Below are 19,563 nucleotides of genomic sequence, written 5' to 3'. Positions count from 1 at the left end.
ACCCACATTTCTGAGACTAATAAAAATCATATCAAAAAATCCTTTTTATAAATAACAACTATTAATTACAATTTAAAATATAATTAACAGTTATTAGACATACCCATATAAAAATGATATCCCAACCATAGGTATCACAAACTACCACCACATTCCACTGGTAGAGGCCCTTCCTCTGGTCCCTTACCTCCTGTCACCTCTTTCATTAACCCTCTTCTTAGCTCCTTGAATAGGTCTTTAACCTTACCACTGAGAAGTTTGAGACATTTTCAAAAGCCATATCACAACTTGTAGATGTAAAGTTTTAGATCTTTATTTCTCAACTTTTAGTTTGTTAAAAACCCATATCTCCTATTTGTAAGGAGGACAATCTTCCCATTTAGAAGTTATTTGAAATTTCAAAATTAAATGTATATTTAATTTTAATGTATATTTAACTGCATAGTGACTAAAACCAAGTTAGATGCTTTCTCAAGTTACACACGGTCCCTTTGAAACTCAGACTTATGGTTTAGGTATAGTTATTTACTCCCTGGATCAAGAACATTAATAAACATCTAGAATAATGATTTCCAAATTCTTTTCACCTGCAGATCTTCCTTATAAACAAGAAAATTTTACATAAGCATATATATTCCCCCTGTAAATTTTAACTGTTGTTTTTATAATAAATCGGTTTTTAAAGAGAGGAGTGTAAGTATCAAAACATTTGTAAAATTTCTTAAAACGTAAATCATCCCATTTTTATAGAGCAAGAACGATGTGATTTAATATGCTTCATTAAAAAATCACTTAATATTTTATAACAGTGCCTCTGATTCTAAGCTTGGGCTTTTTAAAAACTGATTTAGCATTTGCTATTGTTGAAAAAGGGAACTCATGAGAAGTAGACATAAAAGTAAGTGCATTTTTGACTGGGCTTACTAAATACAACATCGTTTTTTCATTTTCATCTACCAATTATACAAACTTTTGATGAAATTTACCTAGTGCATTTTATCTCCCTGGCTTTTAATAATTGTATGCTAATAATAATAGGTGTTACAGTTTTGTATTTTAACAAGTACAAAACCTACTGAAATTCTAGAAAACTTATGAATAGTTTAAAGAATTCTATTTCCAGTTTTTTATATATATATTTGAGTTTTAAGCTGACAAATTTATACTAACTGCAATTAAAAAAAAAAGTATGAAAACATTTCCAGACTTCTTTCAAAATGCTCTCTCCACAGCACAACTTTCTTTCAAAAAGCAGTTAGTTATCCTCTTGCATTGTTAAAATGTCACTTTCTCCTAGGATAGTTGAAAGGGATTTCTTCTTTCAAAAGTATAGATAACACATCCCTTCCAATTCCTTACTCGCCATCATTAAAAAGACCAGAAACTTTAGAACACTTGTTTCATGTAAAACACGAACAAGTAACTCAGCCTCATGTTAGATCACTCTGAAATACTTTGCTGCAATAATAACCACTGATCCTATTTTTGCACAAAAACTTATTATTGTTCCCATCATATTAAAAAGTATTATAAAGATTCTATCAAATGTTTCATCCAGCCACTCTCCCTTTTGTTCATTCTATTTGAACCACATCCCTTTACTATACCTTGATATATGAAGCATATTCTTACTTCTAAACCTTTGGGACTTGCTTTACTGTTTGCATGGCTTAGCCTCCTGCACTGCCTTCTGCTTTCTGTTCACTGTGTTCCCTGACCACCCTACATAAAACAGAACCCCCTTCCCTCCACATTCTCTATCCCTTCCCCTGCTTTCATCATCTTCCCAGCACTTATCCTCACCTGACATATTTTATTTTTTCATTGTTTCTCTTCGCTCAAATGTGATCTTCATGAGAATAGAGAAGTATTATTTGTTCACTGCTGTCTTTCATAGCACCTAGAACAGTGACTGGCACATAGCATGTGATCAATAAAAATTCATTGAAGGAATGACTGTAATAATTTAAGGTAACATAATCCATAATCCTGACACGTTTAAACTGCACTTTATTAAAAATGCATTTAAAGCACAAATTAAAAGTGAAGATGCCACTGTTAACTTCTATACGTTCGTGTAACTCCCACTATTTTTGCAGGAATTCTCATATAATCTGTGAGACTTGATACACATAAGGATAAAATTAGGGCACTAATGTCAAGCCATATATGAAACACTAGCACAGTGTAATTTCTAATATTCTTAGATTAAAAACAGAAACAGATCCTAGTATCTTATTCTCACATCAAGAGAAATGTGTCTTGTATTTTTTGAAAATGATGTTCTAGAATACTCATATTTTCCCATGTAGAAGTTCACAGGATCATTTCTCTCTGTTTAAACACAACTCTTCTGATGTAAACTACTTCCTAGTTACCAAAATACTAATCTCTGTTTAAACACATCTCTTCTGATGTAAACTACTTCCTAGTTACCAAAATACTAATCCCTGTTAACCAGCTCAAATGACCCATAAAGTTTAATATATTCTTCATGATTTAGGCCCTTTAAAGAAAAAAATAAAGTAAAAAAATTGTGTCTCTATTTGTAGAATTCAGGCTTTCAGTTATAAATATAGCTCACCTTGATGGAAAAATGTGCTCTTGAGAAGATGAGTAAATATTTCTACAAAGTTAATAGCCATATACTCCCCAGGTCCAAATTATTATTGTCACAAAGTAAAGATTAAAATTAAAAATATAATTGACAATTAAATATCACATATTATGACGAAAAATTATATTCTTAATAAGTTTAGAAAATTTTGGTGTGTTCTTTATAGAAAGGCCTCCTACTCATAAGTGAAAAAGAGAAAGTAAGGATTAATGTGATTGGGAATCTAGGTCTCCTGATTAGCAGGTCAGGTTCCTTCCACTATTACCAAGAAGAAAATGAGTGGGGAATTAGTAATGGCATCGTATGGAGAATAGTAATGTAGCACTCAATGAAATAAAAACTGAGGCAAAGGTTCGGAGACTATTGGTCAGTCAGTGTGATTTCACAGAAATGTCTAAATCTTTAGTTTTCACCGGGATGACACTGTCTCCATCTTGGTAACAAATTCCATTCCAAGTATCTTTCAGTAAATTCACACGTGCTGATATTTTTACATGAAAAGATTCTTTTTTTTTTTTTCTTCTTCCATGTTAAGTGTCCAAGCGAACCAAAAGCATAAGTAGAGGACTCAATAATTTAATACGGCTGACTAAATCGAATATACCGTTTGAGGACATTAACAGAATGCTTCCAGGACAAAGGAAGCACTTGTCCCATCTACAAATATCAATCAGTCTGGCTACCATACTCCAGGAACACACAACAGCTCTCATCTACAGGATGATAGCAAGGACAGTAAAGAGCAATAAAAGCTACACCGTATAATAAATGACTGAAGAAAAATAGACATTTGTTTAGTCTGGACATTTTTTTTTTTCAAATTGGAAGGGTGCAAGAGACAAGGGAGAAGAAGTGGTCCAAAGGAGAAAGAATTAAATTTGCTTAATAAGTTTCTAAGGATGGAACTGGGACCACTAGGTAGATGTTTTAGAAAGGTATACTCTGGCTCACCACAGGGAAGAACAGCTCAGCAATCACCCCTCTTTATAAATTGGTTACCTCGGGAGACAGGGGTTCCATTTCCCTAGTGTTCAAGTAACGCTGGACTACCATTTGGAGGAGAGGAGAAAAGATACACAGGGAAAGTAAGCAATACACTAAGGGCTGGGCAGGTAACAAGTCCGGCCTAGACCTAGATGATCTCTAAGATCTTTATGCAAACCTTAAATTGCATGTTTATAGAAGGATAACAACATAAAGAATAATTTCTCACCTTCCTTTCTAAAAATAGTTCTTTCCAAATCTAGGACCTAGGACTCACCTGAGTTCCGGAGAAAAGTCTTTTTAAGTCCTTACAGGAAGACTGTGAAGCAAAAAATATGAAATGGGAGGCTGGGGTTATGGCCTACTTGAATGAACGTTCAAGTCTTTTTTTTTCTTTCAATAAGCTCACTGCAAAGATGTCTACTACTCGAGGTTCCCTACAGTTCAGTAGAGTAGTCACCTTCATTCAGAGCTCTGTGTGCTTTTATTCGCCCTGGATTCAATCCAAAGGAACAATCTCTCCAAAGAATTAGATAACATGCGCAGTGTAATCCCTGAATATATCATTATTTCAAAATTCTATACTCTAACTTACACCCCTAGACATAGCTGGTTTTATAATGCTTTCTATGATCTCCAAATTCAAGTTAGTATCTTAGGTAAGGTTATTAATTTTGACAAGGGCTTATTTTTTCCAATTGCATGTTTAGAAAATAAATACAAAGTTATTTTTGTTATCTCAATTTTCCTGAACTAAGGTATATCAGCCTTGGTCTTTCCCAAACATTTCCACTTTACCCCATGTACTTTAAGATTTTCCCCAATCAAGTCTTTTTCTTCTGTAGCTTAAGAAAAAGTCTTTTTTTTTGGTCTGTTCTTATGTGTATATATGTTCCTATACATAAGGTGACTATACAAACGCAGCAAATTCCTTTACCGTAAATAAAATAAACTCTGAACTAGATATATTCCTATTTCCATAACTAATGAAAGGAGAGAGATATGGCTATAAATGACAGTTATGAAAGTAGATGCAGAACTTTTTTATACACATACCTGAACTGTCTGGACTTGTGGAGACTGAATAACTGATGGCTGGGCCGCCTGAATAACGCCATGGACTTGAACTGTCTGCCCATTGGGCAGCTGTACTAAAGTTACGGTGGGAGCAGATGATGTTGCATGAGCTGCTGGCATAGATACCTATGGTGTTGAACATGGAAAAAAATTATCATCACAGATACCTCTTTGAGAGTAGTCACGTTCAGTACGAAGCAACTTTTTTAGCAGGAAAAAGATGACTTCTGCTAGCCAAGTATTTCACTGGTGTGAAAGAAACTAATGATTACATTTAATATATATTTAAAAAACAAAACAAAACACAACAACTGTATACGCCCCCTCCCTTTCAAATCCTTCCACATGACAAAAAACTATTTTAATGTAATATTTACAATTTAGGTTTTTTTGGTAATATTTAAAATTTGTAACACAGACTTCCTCTGAATACTAAATACACTTTAATTGTATGGTCCTTTAAATTTTCCTACCTGCTTTCATGTCCAATTTCTCATTTTGCTCTTCGAAGAAATCATGACTGGATAATAAGGATTATCTCCATTTTAGAGTCAGAAATATCAACTGCTCAAGAGATTTAGTAACTTACCCAAGGTCAAGAGCTATGCTAGCTTTGAAAAAACATAAAAGTCTTCAGAATATTTTGTGTTAAATAACTCATATTCTAAAATACAACTGCTCTCAGACTTGGGCAAAACTTAGCAAAGTCTAGAATAAATATATATCTAAAAATGTATAGCACAGTCTTCTCTTTTAAACTAATTACAAGTATGCCTTTTATTAGTGAGAAAGTATTAATACGTATTATAAGCTGAAAATCTCTACCCTTCCTAAATCAAACTGATATGATAGTTGATATTTTAAGGATTTATTTTCCTCTTAAAGGAATAAAAGAACTGAACTGAGTGAATTTAAGAGATATTAATTTTCTCCTGAGGCACAAAGAAAGCAATTTTAATGAATCAATATCCAGGTCCAAAGAGCTCTTATGTCCTATCTATATCTATCAGATAGTATTTCTTGTTCCTATGCTTGAACACATTCAGATGTTCAATAATTTTTGCTCATTTGGTAAACAGTAATTGTGGACCCATGTGCTAAGAGCAATGTCAGAACTGAAACTACAAACATGAAGGGAATTACTGGGGTACATGTATGATGAAGGCATGGGGAAAAGAACACAAATAAATAAAATCCAGTGAAGTAATGAGGCTTGCCAAGAGAAAAATACACACACTGAGAAAAGCTACCCCACCTCCCCTAAAAAGGGAAGAATGCAAATTTGAAAAAAAGATTACAAATTAGGCATATTTTGACTCCCAGGGGAGAGGCACAGAATTTTGGGGAAGAAGGGATAAATGACAGTTAGCACTACTAAGTGCTTTACTGTATGAATGTAGGAACCAGGGCAAGATAAAATTGTAACACAAACAGGCAGGGGCTAAATGAGCTCGTCATGAAAAACCATATATATTCCATTAAAAAAGTTGCACTATATCTTGAGGAGATTGGGAAAGGCACTCAACGGCTTTCAAACTCTGGAATATCACATGGTGAGGTTTGAATTTTAGATAGATCACTTCAGTGGCAGTATGAAAAACATTTATTTCAGAGAAAGAACAAAGTGGAGGGGAGGAGATTGAGAAAGCTTATATAGTAGTTAGGTGAGATGATAAAGCCAGAAGTAAAGTACTAGCTGTGGTACACAGGAGAATGAGAGAACTGATTCAAGGAAAATCCAGGAGGCAGACTAGAAAGAGCTTCATGAATGACTGCTTGAAGGAGGTGAGAGAGGAATCCAGGATGACTCCCATATTTCATGTTTGGGTAAGAATCGATAAACTAGGCTATCAACTGAAACAGAGAACACAAGAAGTAAGGAGAAGCTTGGGCAGGAAAGATCCCTAATGAAATGAGAAGTTAAAACTATGAGTATCCATCTTTGGGCAGTTAGGACATCCCTCCTTAATATAATCATTTTCTCTCTGGTCACTATAAATTTTGTTTCGTTTTACCTGGTTCTCAAAATGTGGTCCATGGACTACCTCCAACAGAGTTACAACATGTGCCTATTTATAAAGTCAGATTCTTGGTGGACCTAAGGACACTTTCCCCTATACTGAAATTTGAGAACCACAACCCTAAGTTATTCAGAGTATTTTTTCTTAGTTCCGTACAAAGGCTCTTCTGATATCTGAAGCAATTATTATATCCTCTTCTCTATTTTATAGAATAAATATAACAAGCTAACTCAAGGAGTTAGTTAATCTCTTCTCTACCCGGATCATTCTACAGAACAGCTGTCTCATTATAACTTCGTAAACAATACAGATATACAAGATAAAAATCTCTTATGTTCCTACCACTCAGAGATAATTGCTGTTAATATTTTTGCTGAAGATCTAGGTGCTTTTAAAAGTGCATACTCACACTCAATTTTTATAACACACAATCATGGAATCTAATTTAATCTTTCAAATCCATTATATCTTTCCATACCATTAATAATTTTCTTTAGTGGTTTTAGGGCTGTACAATAAAAATTACTTTGTTTAATAAATTCCTTATTATTAGATATTTAGGTTTTCAAATTTGCCTGATACAAGGAAGCTACAATGATCATCCTTTTACCCAACTCTTTAGTTAAATCCATAAAAGTTTACATTCTCATAGTCAAAACCAATATTGTTTTTTTTCCTTCCCATTAAAAAAAAAAAGTCTCTGTAGGGGTGCCTGGGTGGCTTAGTTGGTTAAGCATCTGATTCTTGATCTCAGCTCAGGTCTTGATCTCAGGGTCGAGAGTTCAAGCCCCACACTTAAAAGAACAAAACAAAACAAAACTGTGCAAATTCCAAAAGTAAAATAAAGCATTTCATTATTGTTTTAGATTGGTATTCTTCCTTTGCTAGCTGGGCTGAATTTTTTCCTGTTCACTTCAAATCACTAAAGTCTTGGATTTGGCAATTTTATTATATTTTTCCATTATTAAATACTGACAACAAAAAAATACCAGGTTTCAGAATTATGAAAGGAAATTATGACAAAAATGCATCATGCATGTGTTAAGGACTTGGATGACCAAGTGAAAAAACTCTGTAGTTAGGAATAAAAAGAACAAAACCTACACAAATAGGAATAAAAAACCAGCTTTGCTGGGCGCCTGGGTGGCTCAGTGGGTTAAGCCGCTGCCTTCGGCTCAGGTCATGATCTCAGGGTCCTGGGATCAAGTCCCGCATCGGGCTCTCTGCTCAGCAGGGAACCTGCTTCCCTCTCTCTCTCTCTGCCTGCCTCTCCATCTACTTGTGATTTCTCTCTGTCAAATAAATAAATAAAATCTTTAAAAAAAAAAAAAAAAACCAGCTTTGCTAAAACTCAAATATCATGTCATTCTGCTCTTCAAAGTAAATGCTAAAGGACTGCCTGATAAGGATGATAAATTAAACATGTGTATATTATTTTGCTCCTTCCTGAATCTTCAATTAAACTTCATAAAATTGATTTTGTTTTTACAGGCACAATTACATGAGCAAAGAATGGGATAGAAGATAACACTAAGAGTTTTGGAGGTTGGAAAGAAGACTGGATGAATGGTAATGAACTTGGGAGACCTCAGAAGGACAACTCATGACGTAGAAACAGGGAAAGCCTGATTTGAACCACAAAATCCTTAAGAGGCTCAGGATCTAAGTCATCCTGGAAGGTGGAGTAAAGGGAGAAGCTGAAAATAAGGAAGGCTAATTGAAGGCTCTTGGAAAAGCAACTGGATCCCCTCTCCACACCCTCTACTCCATGCTGTGGAAGAGTAATTAATCTACTCCATGCTGACAGAAAAATGGAGAATTAATTTCTGGGTAGTCTGGGTAGTCAGTCTCCTGACTGCCTATAACAGACACTGCTGAAGGTTGGGTTACTAACCTCCAGTCTACTCTCTCTTAGCTCCCTGGTCTTAACCCTACAAGCAAGGGATCAATAAAGCCTTCCCGGAGGAACCTAATCAGTGACAAGGGGCTAAACAAAGACTTAAAAGATACTGACATTGGGAAGGCCATAACCACCCTATAGTGAGGCTCACACACAACTCGTAGTTGTTAGGCCCCAACACACTTAGAGCTTCCAATGGTTTTTTTGGTCCCCTACTTTAAACTTGAGCAGACAACCACAATTATAAAACAACAGAGGAAAGCTTCTAATATGAAAGATGGAGACCAAAACAAATTGAAGGGCAAAAAGCTATACAGAGGAAAATCTATGTGGGGAAAAGAAAACTTAAAACCCAATTAATATTCTCAGAGACGACAGAAAATATTCCCTTTGTTAAACATAAACAGGATGCTATTAAGACACAAAAGGACTATTCAGAGAACAAAAGGAACTCTTGGAAACATGACAGCAGAAATAAAACGTTCAACAAATGGGTTGGAACATCAAACTGAAAAAGTCTCCCAGAAAGCAGAGCAAAAAGACAAAGAGAAAGCAATAGAGAAAAGATGAGAAAATCAGAGAAACAGTCCTCTAGGTATAACATCTAGATGACAAGGAAAAAAGGAGAGAGAGAAAAATCTTCAACCAAATAATTTAAAGAAATTGCCCAAAATTGAAGACATGAGCTTCCACTAAAAAGGGCCCAATGAAAATATACAGCACAATGGATAAAAACTATTCAAACCAAGACCCTAATAATGAAATAGTGAAGCACTGTGAACAAAGAGAAATAAGATACCAGAGAGGCAAAATAAATGGACTTAGTCTTTTCCAAAAGCAACACCACATGGTGACTGTTCAAACACTGAAAGAAACTTTCAAGCTTTGGAAGAAAAATCATTTTTTAAAAAATAATTTATTTATTGATTTGAGAGAGAGAGAGAGAGAGAGAGTGCATGCAGGTGGAGAGGGGTGGAGAAGGAGAAAGAATCTGAAGCAGACTCCTCACTGAGCATGTAGCCTGTCATGGGACTCCATCCCAGGATTGGGAGATCATGACCTGAGCTGAAGCCAAGAGTTGGATGCTTAACTGAGCCACCCAGGTGCCCCAAGAAAAATGATATCCTTACCAAAAATTTTTTACCCAAACTTGCTCAAGAAACCATTGGAAAACATGCTTTATTATACCAAGAACACAAATTCAATAAGAAAGCAGGGGGAAAGGAATTTCCAGGGCTGTATTGTATAGCAGACTTAAGAGGACAACCAGATCAGACAGAAAAGTGCCCCCCAAGAGACAGTTATTTGGAGGGCTGTCATCATCACCAAGATCCTTTCTGGGATTGTATCTTATTTTTACCATAGGGTCAAATGCTTAGGTGAGCCCAGATTCTGATCTGTGCATGTTTGCCTTGACCGTGTACTGATGAAGTCCTGGCTCTTTCTTCTTCATTCCTCCATCTGCCTTATCCAAGTATTTACTTTATCCCCAGATATTTTCTGCTTTGCCTTACTGCTGAGGGTTGGAGGTAGACCCTAATACTCTCAGAAGAAAACACAGAGCAGCCCACTTCTTCTGACCATATTCCTGCTGGAGATCCAGGTATTTGGGCCATAAGTTAATACTACACCACAAATGGTGTAATAACCATTTGTGGTTAGCCCCCTACTAGCCAAGACTCATTTTTGCTAAGGGACTTCCTTAGTAGGGCTTTTAAATTCTTCAGGAAGCTGAAGCTCAACACTGTAGAGCCTCTGCTAAGATTATTTTCTCCTGGGAGCCTTTATCAAAAAGAGGCAGTAACATACTCCTTTACCTAGCAGGTTTATGTCTGTTATTTATCTATATATCTATAACTACCTTTCTTATATAAGGCATAAGGTTATATAATGTTCTTATATTAACTTATTTCTTATGTATGCAAATAATGGTTAATAAAATATTTGAGGAAAAATAAATCAGAATAAAAAATAAGGATGAAAGAATATAACTCTAGAGGTAGAATGTTTAAGACAAAGACAAAATAAAGGAATCATAAATTATATGTAAAAGATATAGGAAACAAAACTTATCATCCTTGAAATTTACTTGTGTGTCAATTTATCTGCTTACCCTATTTTTTATTTTAAGCACATAGAAAACTTTGCCTCTTGGATTATCTAAATTCCCATGCCTCAAAATAAATCTGTGTGATAAAAAAAAAAAAGCAGTTACCATATCAGGTTTTCTTCCCTCGTTCAGGAGAGACAATCTCTACCCATTAGTTAAAATGTCATTATTCTAAATCAGGTCACTAAAAATAACATTTTAACAATACATTTTTCTGTTCTGTTAGTAAATCATTTCTAAAATTATGCTAATACTTAGTAAATAGAAACTTCAGTATTCTAAGAATGTCTCTGCTCAATTCTATGTCTATCTCTGCAATAAAAACTAAATCCTCTTGTCTAAAACATATTTCTCTTGGAAGAGACATAACTTGGAATCTCTCCATGTATTTTATACCTGGGCTAATGTGGCAATCTGTGGCTGGGCTTGAACTGTCATTTGCTGGCTTTCAGCTTCTGTTACAGCTGCTTCTCCACTCTGCTGGTTCTCTGCTCCAGATTCCATGGTCATTTAGTTACCTACAATAATATGGAAGAGTGTTACAAGCACTACAGTGCTTTGTGCTTTTGTGACTTTAAAGGCAAATTTCAGGTTATAAATAGGTATATGTGTGGTTAGGTTAGAAAATGCACTCAGAAATCTAGTTAAAAAATAATCTAGCTCAATTATTGTAAACTTATCCAAGTCTGCTGAGCTGTAAAATTCTAACCCCTTCAAAAAACCTCCCCCCGCAAAACCCCAAAACCCAAAAACCCCCTCTCTTTTCCCTTGTTATTCCATCTAGAAAGAAGGAATTCCTCCCTTTAATGAATCTCCCCTATTAACAAGGGGAAGAGGGTGCCAGTAAAATTCTAATTTTTTTCAAATTGTACTCATCAGGTATGGAGAGAAGGTAGAGAATAGAAGTGAGCTGATATCAGGGTCTATGAGATATTGGCTTCATGGTACTTCGTATGAGGGCATTCCCTTCTATTATAGGGCAGAAACATAAAAGTATAAGCTACTTCCAGGATAATTACTGGTGGTGGGACAAAAGCAGCCCAGGTTGTGGGGTATCAAGATAGAAAGGTGGGATAAATAGACAAAAGCCAAATCAGAGACCCCAAACACTGCAGATCTTAGCCTTCTGAATCCTCACCCATATACAGTGTGCAACACTACACATGCACACAAACATGAAATAAAATTTTGAGTAAGTTAATCAAGGCTGCTCTTTTTTACTTTGGGACCCTGCTTTGGTAGTATATTTGTTGGGTAATTTGGCACTGAATGGCAGCAAGATTTAGTGGAGAAAAATTCAAAGCAGCAGCAGCTACATGCAGATATTTCTGATAACAGAAATAAACTCCTGGTGATAATCATGTCTAAAGGAGTCACAAAAAAAGGGATTACTTCTCACTTGTGTTCTATTGTTATCATTTAGTGCCTGGCATATTACCTGTCAAAAATGAATTTAGTATATGTGCTGCCGAAGCGAGCACCAAAAATGAATTTATTAATAGTGATGACTACCTATAGCAATTCCAAAAATAACACAAAACCCCAACACTTTTCCAGAATTTATTACATTTATTTTATAACTCTGAAACTGATCATCAAAATTGCAACTGATCCTTATATCATTACTACACACCACTGGAACATATCACATACTAATATATTTTCCATCATTCACAGGGCTCTATAAAAAGTTTTACAAGTGACAGGTAAAAATGGAAGTAAAAACACCTCTGTGGAAAGAAGTATAAATAATTTAGAAATACAGAATCCATAAAAGAGATGACAAATGAAAAGATCAACAGACCTGACTACATAATTATTTAAAACATTCAAATGACAAAAGACACCAAGACAAGCGCACAGGGAGAAAATACCTGCCACGTATAATCGACACAATAACACCTAGAATACGGAGAAACTACTAGTCAATAAGAAACTCCATTACTGACTAGTTCACAAAGATGTATGCAAGGATATTCATTGTAGAATTTTTTTTGTAATAGTGAAAAACTGGAAAAAGTATCCATCATTCAAAGGACCTTTCGAGAAGTCATAGCAATGAAAGAGAGAAAAATCTAGCTGTAATGTAATAACTATAAAGTTTTCCAAAACAAATTGAGAAGGGCAAGTCACAGAGCATACTGTAAAAAAGAGAATTCTATTTATTTTAAGAGAAAAAAAGTAAAAACAAATTGTTATAAAACGTTTCCCATGTATGTGCATCAAAAAAGGTATGGTAAGTTACATACTAAATTGTAAGTGGTAGCTCTGAGGAGAGGAAGATTTTACATATTTTAGTATTTATTTTCTTTCCATCAGCATTGTTTCAGGATTACTTGTACAATTTAAGATTTTAATACCAGAAGTCATGAATAACATTTTGAAAACTATGAACCAAAAACTGTATTTCAGTCATGATTTTGAGATACCTGTTGAAAAAAAAATTTTTTAAGACCTAGATATTTTTATATGAAACTATTTTTATTTATATCTTGCCTAAATTGTTTACCCCACATTTCCAAAGAGTAAAAAATATCCAAAATACCCCACAATTCCAAAGATAAAAAAATTATCAAATAATTTTATTTTAATTGTGATAACGGAATTATATACTTACAATCTGTGCTCTTTTAAACTAAAAAATTTAAGAAAGACCTCAAAATAACAAAACAACATCAACAACAAAATGGTTTACGTATCCTAAATGTTGTTCATTGCATTCTGGTCTGCAAGAAAATAGCATGTGAAAACATTAAAACCTAATCTCAGGAACAAGCAGTGAATCCATTTGAGGACAAGACTGAACTGAGTCAAGCTAAGTAAGGGCAGAATTCCATCAACTTTTTTTCATCCTCTCCCTATGCCATCATTTTAATGAGAATGAAGACAAATACAAATTTATCATCATATCATCATAATATATCCTTTGTAGAGAGTATGCACCAACCATTTTTGAAAGACTATTTCAGGCCACTTTTTTTTTTTTTTTTTAAAAATCTGTGCTGTCATCCATATATCTTTAACTTCCCCATTTGATTAAAAGCAATCTATGGGGACGCCTGGGTGGCTCAGTTGGTTAAGCAGCTGCCTTCGGCTCAGGTCATGATCCCAGCGTCCTGGGATCGAGTCCCACATCGGGCTCCTTGCTCGGCAGGGAGCCTGCTTCTCCCTCTGCCTGCCTCTCTGTCTGCCTGTGCTCGCTCTCTCTCCCTCCCTCTCTGACAAATAAATAAATAAATAAATAAATCTTTTTTTTTTTTTTTTTGAAAAATAAATAAATAAAAGCAATCTATGGCACAGATCGTATTTCTTTTGTTTTTGTTTATTATACAAGAATTAGGACTACTTTTTTCCTGACACTTCAGGTATAGGACATCATTATAATTTTTTGTTGCAAAAAATAAAATGTGACGTTATTATAATAAAGACACAAAACCACTAGGTAACATGAATAATTATAGCTACAAGGACACATTCAAAACAGGAATATGATTTGCATTCTTCTTCACTCCCCAACTTGGTAAATTCTTAAAAAAAAACCAACAAAAAAACAAAAAAAAACCCAAAACAAAAAGAGTGGTATTTCCAATGGGTATGATTCTCTCATTTAAACTGCCAGGGTTTTATTATCATTTCTTTAATTCAGGCAGACTATTAATCTTTTTTTAGAGAAGGGTACAGCATTCTTAATTTTTATAACTCTTAGCTCAAGTAGATAGCAACATCCAAAGCACAGTACACTGTCTTTCACCAGAAAATTCTCAAAGTGTAGGTGAGATATATTTAAGGAATAAAAATTTGTTTCAGATAAACAACTCACTGACTGAACTAACATAGACATTATTCTTTTGGCCTTTACCACGAAGGTACTGAAATGGCCTCTCAACTAGACTAAACTAGTATTTAAAGTGGGTGTATTCTTTTTGGACTTCAAAAACTTTTGTTCTTTTCTATCTTCAGGTGGTGAGGAAAGAGATACTACAGTATCACATCTACAGTCTTCAATTTTTCTATCAACCAAGGAGCAGTCCAGCCAGAAGTATAATATTCACACGATCAATTACTAGAGCCAATATGTGGATTTCCAAAGTTGTTTGAAGAAAGTTTTTAATTTTTTTTAAAGATTTATTTTATTTGTCAGAGAGAGATAGCACAAGCAAGGGGAGCAGCAGGCAGACGGAGAAGCAAGCTCATGCCTAGCAATGAGATGGATGCAGAACTTGACCCCAGGACCCTGGGATCACAACCCAAGTCGAAGGCAGATGCCTAACCAACTGAGCCACTCGGGTGTCGCAAGAAAGGAGATTCTTAATACACTACACAAATGAATGCTTTTCAGGAATACAAAAATAAAAAAAAGACTGAATACTACTATAAAAGTTTGGGGATTCTTGTTTTTCCAATAATTCAGAGTTACAAAATTTGGGATATTTAAGATTTGGGAATTTTCATGATTTATCCCCTAAAAATTAACATAATCCTTTGGAAACCATAAATTTATAATAAATTTCAAAACAGTATCATGCGTAAAGGAAACAAAATGTTTAAACCAATTCACAAAGATTTGTGTCATTTTGCTATGTAATGCTCTTTAGAGTTATCCCTCTTAATATGAAAAATAAAAAGTGAAGTGGTTCTTAGTGTTACTGAAAGAAATAATGCTGCTGTGAGTAGTGGAGAAAGAGAGCCTAACACTTGGTAGAAAGCTGGATCTGTCACCAAGTGATCACTGGAAAAATTAAACTTTTTGTGCTTTAGGTTTCCTCATCTGTAAAAACTAGGAAGATGAATTAAAGAGCTCGTCCAATTTTATATGCTCTGATCCTAGGAAATGACACAAGATGTATGTACGCAAACATAATTATGCAGGCCACTTAATAAAATAGTATATATAATAAATGAAGTATTTCCTTTTACTTTATAGTAATATATGTAGACAGTAAAAGAAGACAGATTCACTAAGGATAGGTCATCTAGCCTCTTGATCTTGGATTAATACAGAGCTATCACCACTTACTGATTTACAAAATCATGAGAATGCAATACAACTTGACATAATTAGCAGTACCTTTAAAAAATGCTACAAGACCAGACTACTAGTCAATAAAGATTCTCTCACATGTTGGAGAACAACTCTTTTACTCATTACATTGATCTGGTCACAACTATTGTTCGTTATTAAATAGTTTTACAGTCCCTTTTGTTAATTTTCAGAGGACAAAGTTTTTCCTTCCCATCTTAGAAAGCTTCAAGAAACTTCCCTAAGACTGTACCACTTTTGTACCCTTTACACAGTAAAGACAGTATTTAAAACCTTAGAATGTAGTTTAGATAAACCTCTCAGTAAAGTGTCAAATGAGTGCTTCCATGACATTTAAAAGAATAGAAAACATTCTGCAATAGTCAAGAGAGTGGGGGAATTCCAAAGCGGCACTGAGAATGGACACAGCACCATAAATCTGGGGAAGGAGGGTAACTTCTCTGATCAGAAAAATGGTATGAGCAAAGGCTTACATTAGTATGCCTTTAGAGAAATGAGTGAATCAGTGGCTAGTGCCAGATTCTATATAGAAGGAAGGAGAGAGGACAAATGGTAACAGAAAAGTCACTCAAAAAGCAATCAGCAACTGCCTACTAGGACAAAATGAAAATTGAAAATAATGTCTCTTTAAAGTAACTGTGTTTAGAACTTTCATATCGCAATGAATTTTACTTCTACTCTATATGGCAACATATCCTGAGAGAATTCACCACTAGTAACTTTAAATAAAACCAACAATATCTTCAGTTTTAACAAGTGGCATTATATGTATTATACTTGTATTAGGTTATCATATCTGAGGACTTCTATTTCAGGCACTGTCAAATTACTGGGGAAAAAGAAATATACAATATAAATTTTTAAAACTTTGTGCAACTTACATTCCCGTGTGTGGAGCAGGGAAGAGAAAGCAGGTAAAGTGTGTAATAAATCAGATGGTGAGAAGTATTGCATAAAAAATAAAGCTGAAGGGTACCTGGGTGGCATGTCAGTTACATGTCTGACTTGACTTTGGCTTAGGTCATGATCTCAGGGTTGTGAGATTAAGCCCCACACTGGGCACCATGTAGGGTGTGGAGCCTGCTTACGATTCTCTCTCCCGGGGAGCCTAGGTGGCTCAGTGGGTTAAAGCCTCTGCCTTAAGCTCAGGTCATGATCTGAGGGTCCTGGGATCGAGCCCCGCATTGGGCTGTCTGCTCAGCAGGGAGCCTCTTTCCCCTCTCTCTCTACTGCCTCTCTGCCTACTTGTGATCTCTGTCAAATAAATTAAAAGAAAAAAATTCTCTCTCCCTCTACCCCTTCTCCCCCCCCCAAAATAAACAAACATACATATAAATAAATAAAAAGCAAGCAGAGAAGGATGCTGGGGGGATTTTTTCAATATTTTTAAAGCTAACAAGTGAAAATCTTGTTGCTAAAGTAGCATTTTAATTCACCTACTCAACACCTATACAGAACTATACCAAATCATGGACAATTTCTGGAAGTACTATTTCCATACCTACCTGCCTCTACCAAGTTAACCAAAGCTCATCAACAAGAAAGCAAGCCCATATTCTCACTTTCTGCTAAAAATCATTAAACAAAAGAAACGAATGCTGTAGATCTTTACCTTGTTCTTTCCTCTTGAAATATTCTGACTTTTTTAGGAAGTGCCCCAGTCCACAGGATCCTAAACATTCTATTCAAGTTTATAAAAAATAAACCCATCTACCCCTCACAACCTAGTTTACTTTTTAATCCCTTAAATCTAAATCTCAATACAGTTTAGGATGAGATGGATAACTACCATATTCAGAGAAATGAACTAAGAATTTTGACTGAAGAATAATGCATCCATAACTAATGGAACATATGAATACTGTGATTGTTAAAAATGTAAATGATCTTCATTATAAAAATGAGAAAAAAACCTCCCCCTGCACCCTAGCAAGTGGCTGACTCCTCCACAACTCAAAAGCCCAGGGATTTAAGGAAATCACACAAGCAGAAATCTAAGGTCTCTAGGGTAACCATAGCAAAAGGAACACTTGGGCACATGATTTTAAAACTATATGACTATTTTGTTGTCAGAGTCAAATACAGTACTAAAAATATTTTACAGAAGTATACCTAGAAACAGCCATGAGTGGTACAGAATATCTTGTACATATTTTCTACCTCTTATTTAGTTTTTAGGATAATATAACTGACTCAAAGCATTGCTAACACATTCTCAACAACTCCAACAGGACTTGATTAATTTTCTAAAGTGTTATGATTAGTTTATTAAATAAAGTTACAAAATGTCCAGGTGTTACACAACAGACTTTGGCTTTCCAAGAATCAGTAACTATGTTGCACTGCCTTTTTCCCTCTATCCCACCCCCACCCCTGTACATTTTTGGGTGTTGTTAACTTGGAAATAGTTGTCACTTACCACATGCTTAATCTAGAGCAACTGAGGTGTATGCAATCAATACTGGAAATTTAGCAATGCTCCAGGTTTCTGATGCTAATAGTAAATAGTCTTGGGGTAATAAATTTAGCATATCTTCACTGAAACCCGAAAGGAAAAACAGCTGATTCAATGTTGCATGTGTGTATACCTAAGGTGTAGGTATGCATACGTGTACATTACACACACACACACCCCGCAACACAGATACCAACTTCAATTCTAAAATTTTATTAAATTAGAATAATCACACACTATCAAAATGAAGTTAAATGAAGTTATTTCTGAGAGAGAGTATGGACAGGAAATGTGATAAGCTAAAATAAACTGGTGTAAATTCTGACAGAGTTTTCAAGAAGTTTACTCTGTGCTCCTACCAAATTCTCCCTCCCTTAATTAGGAGAATAAATCCGTATTTCTGCCTCTAGTCTAGATATTAAAGGCAAGAAAAGTTGTAACTGAAGTTAATTGCGTGATCTGAACTTGATGAGATTTAAACATTTACAAAAGAAAAATAAAAGCCTAAAAATTTGTGTATATATTTTAATAAATTCTTTGTATTAATAGTAAATATCAGTATCACCCAACCACTACTACCAAAAAAGGCAACATACAGTAACAGGGAAACTTTTCAATGTTATTTAATAAAGTTAATTCCCTGACTTATTCACTGGATTGAACTGAGAGAAACTGCTTTAAGTTCAATATTTATATTTTACAATTTATTGCACTTCTGTAATCACCACAGTATTTGGATGCTATTTTTAATAAATTATTTTAAAATATGTAGCATGTGCTACAAGAAAGAGGGAGGCAAACCATAAGAGTCTCTTAATCTCACAAAACAAACTGAGGGTTGCTGGGGGGTGAGGAGGTAGGGATAGGGTGGCTGGGTTATGGATATTACGGAGGGTAGTGCTATGGTGAGTGCTATGAAATGTGTAAATCTGATGATTCACAGACCCGTGCCCCTGGGGCAAAGAATACATTACATGTTAATTAAAAAATTAAAATAATAGTTAAAAAATCAGAAAAAAAGACACTGTTCTCAAAGAAATATTTTAACAGAAGTGAATTAGAAAAATATGTGATTTATAGAAGTGAATTAGAAAAATATTATGTGATTTATAGAAATGTACTGCATGATGACAGCCATCCTATAACACGTGACTAATTCTATAGCAACTTTCAAGAGAAAAGCTTTAGCGCTTTCTCAAATCAAAGTCATTATTTTCTAAGTACTAGCAAATGTATTTGCCTTGTTGCCTTCAAAGAAGACGGACTACTCACAGCTCTCAAACAAGCCTTCATGTATCTGGTCACCAAGAGACAGTGTTGCTTAGCAAGGCAGCAACCATGACTGTGCATTATTTTAG

At 34.9% G+C, this 19,563-nt stretch overlaps 1 protein-coding gene across 3 annotated transcripts in view; it reads right to left on the bottom strand.

Annotated features, from left to right (window-relative positions):
• CREB1 (cAMP responsive element binding protein 1) overlaps positions 1 to 19,563 on the bottom strand; it is a 62,197-nt gene that overhangs the window by 32,886 nt on the left and 9,748 nt on the right. For 2 of the 3 annotated variants that reach the window (XR_006383779.1, XM_044241442.1), the window contains exons 2-4: positions 11,106 to 11,227; positions 4,658 to 4,804; positions 3,879 to 3,920 (exon numbers count right to left, since the gene is read on the bottom strand). Coding sequence is in view for 2 of the 3 variants with exons in the window: in XM_044241442.1 (XP_044097377.1) it covers positions 3,879 to 3,920; positions 4,658 to 4,804; positions 11,106 to 11,219 (303 nt within the window). In the remaining variant the exon portion in view is untranslated. The remainder of the gene's footprint in view (positions 1 to 3,878; positions 3,921 to 4,657; positions 4,805 to 11,105; positions 11,228 to 19,563) is intronic. The other variant, XM_044241443.1, reaches the window with a different exon arrangement.

This window comes from Neovison vison, chromosome 3, assembly GCF_020171115.1.
Source record: "Neovison vison isolate M4711 chromosome 3, ASM_NN_V1, whole genome shotgun sequence".
Classification (NCBI taxonomy): Eukaryota; Metazoa; Chordata; class Mammalia; order Carnivora; family Mustelidae; genus Neogale; species Neogale vison.
The sequence above is the reverse complement of the archived record's forward strand: the minus strand, read 5'-3'. Positions and strand labels throughout refer to the sequence as shown.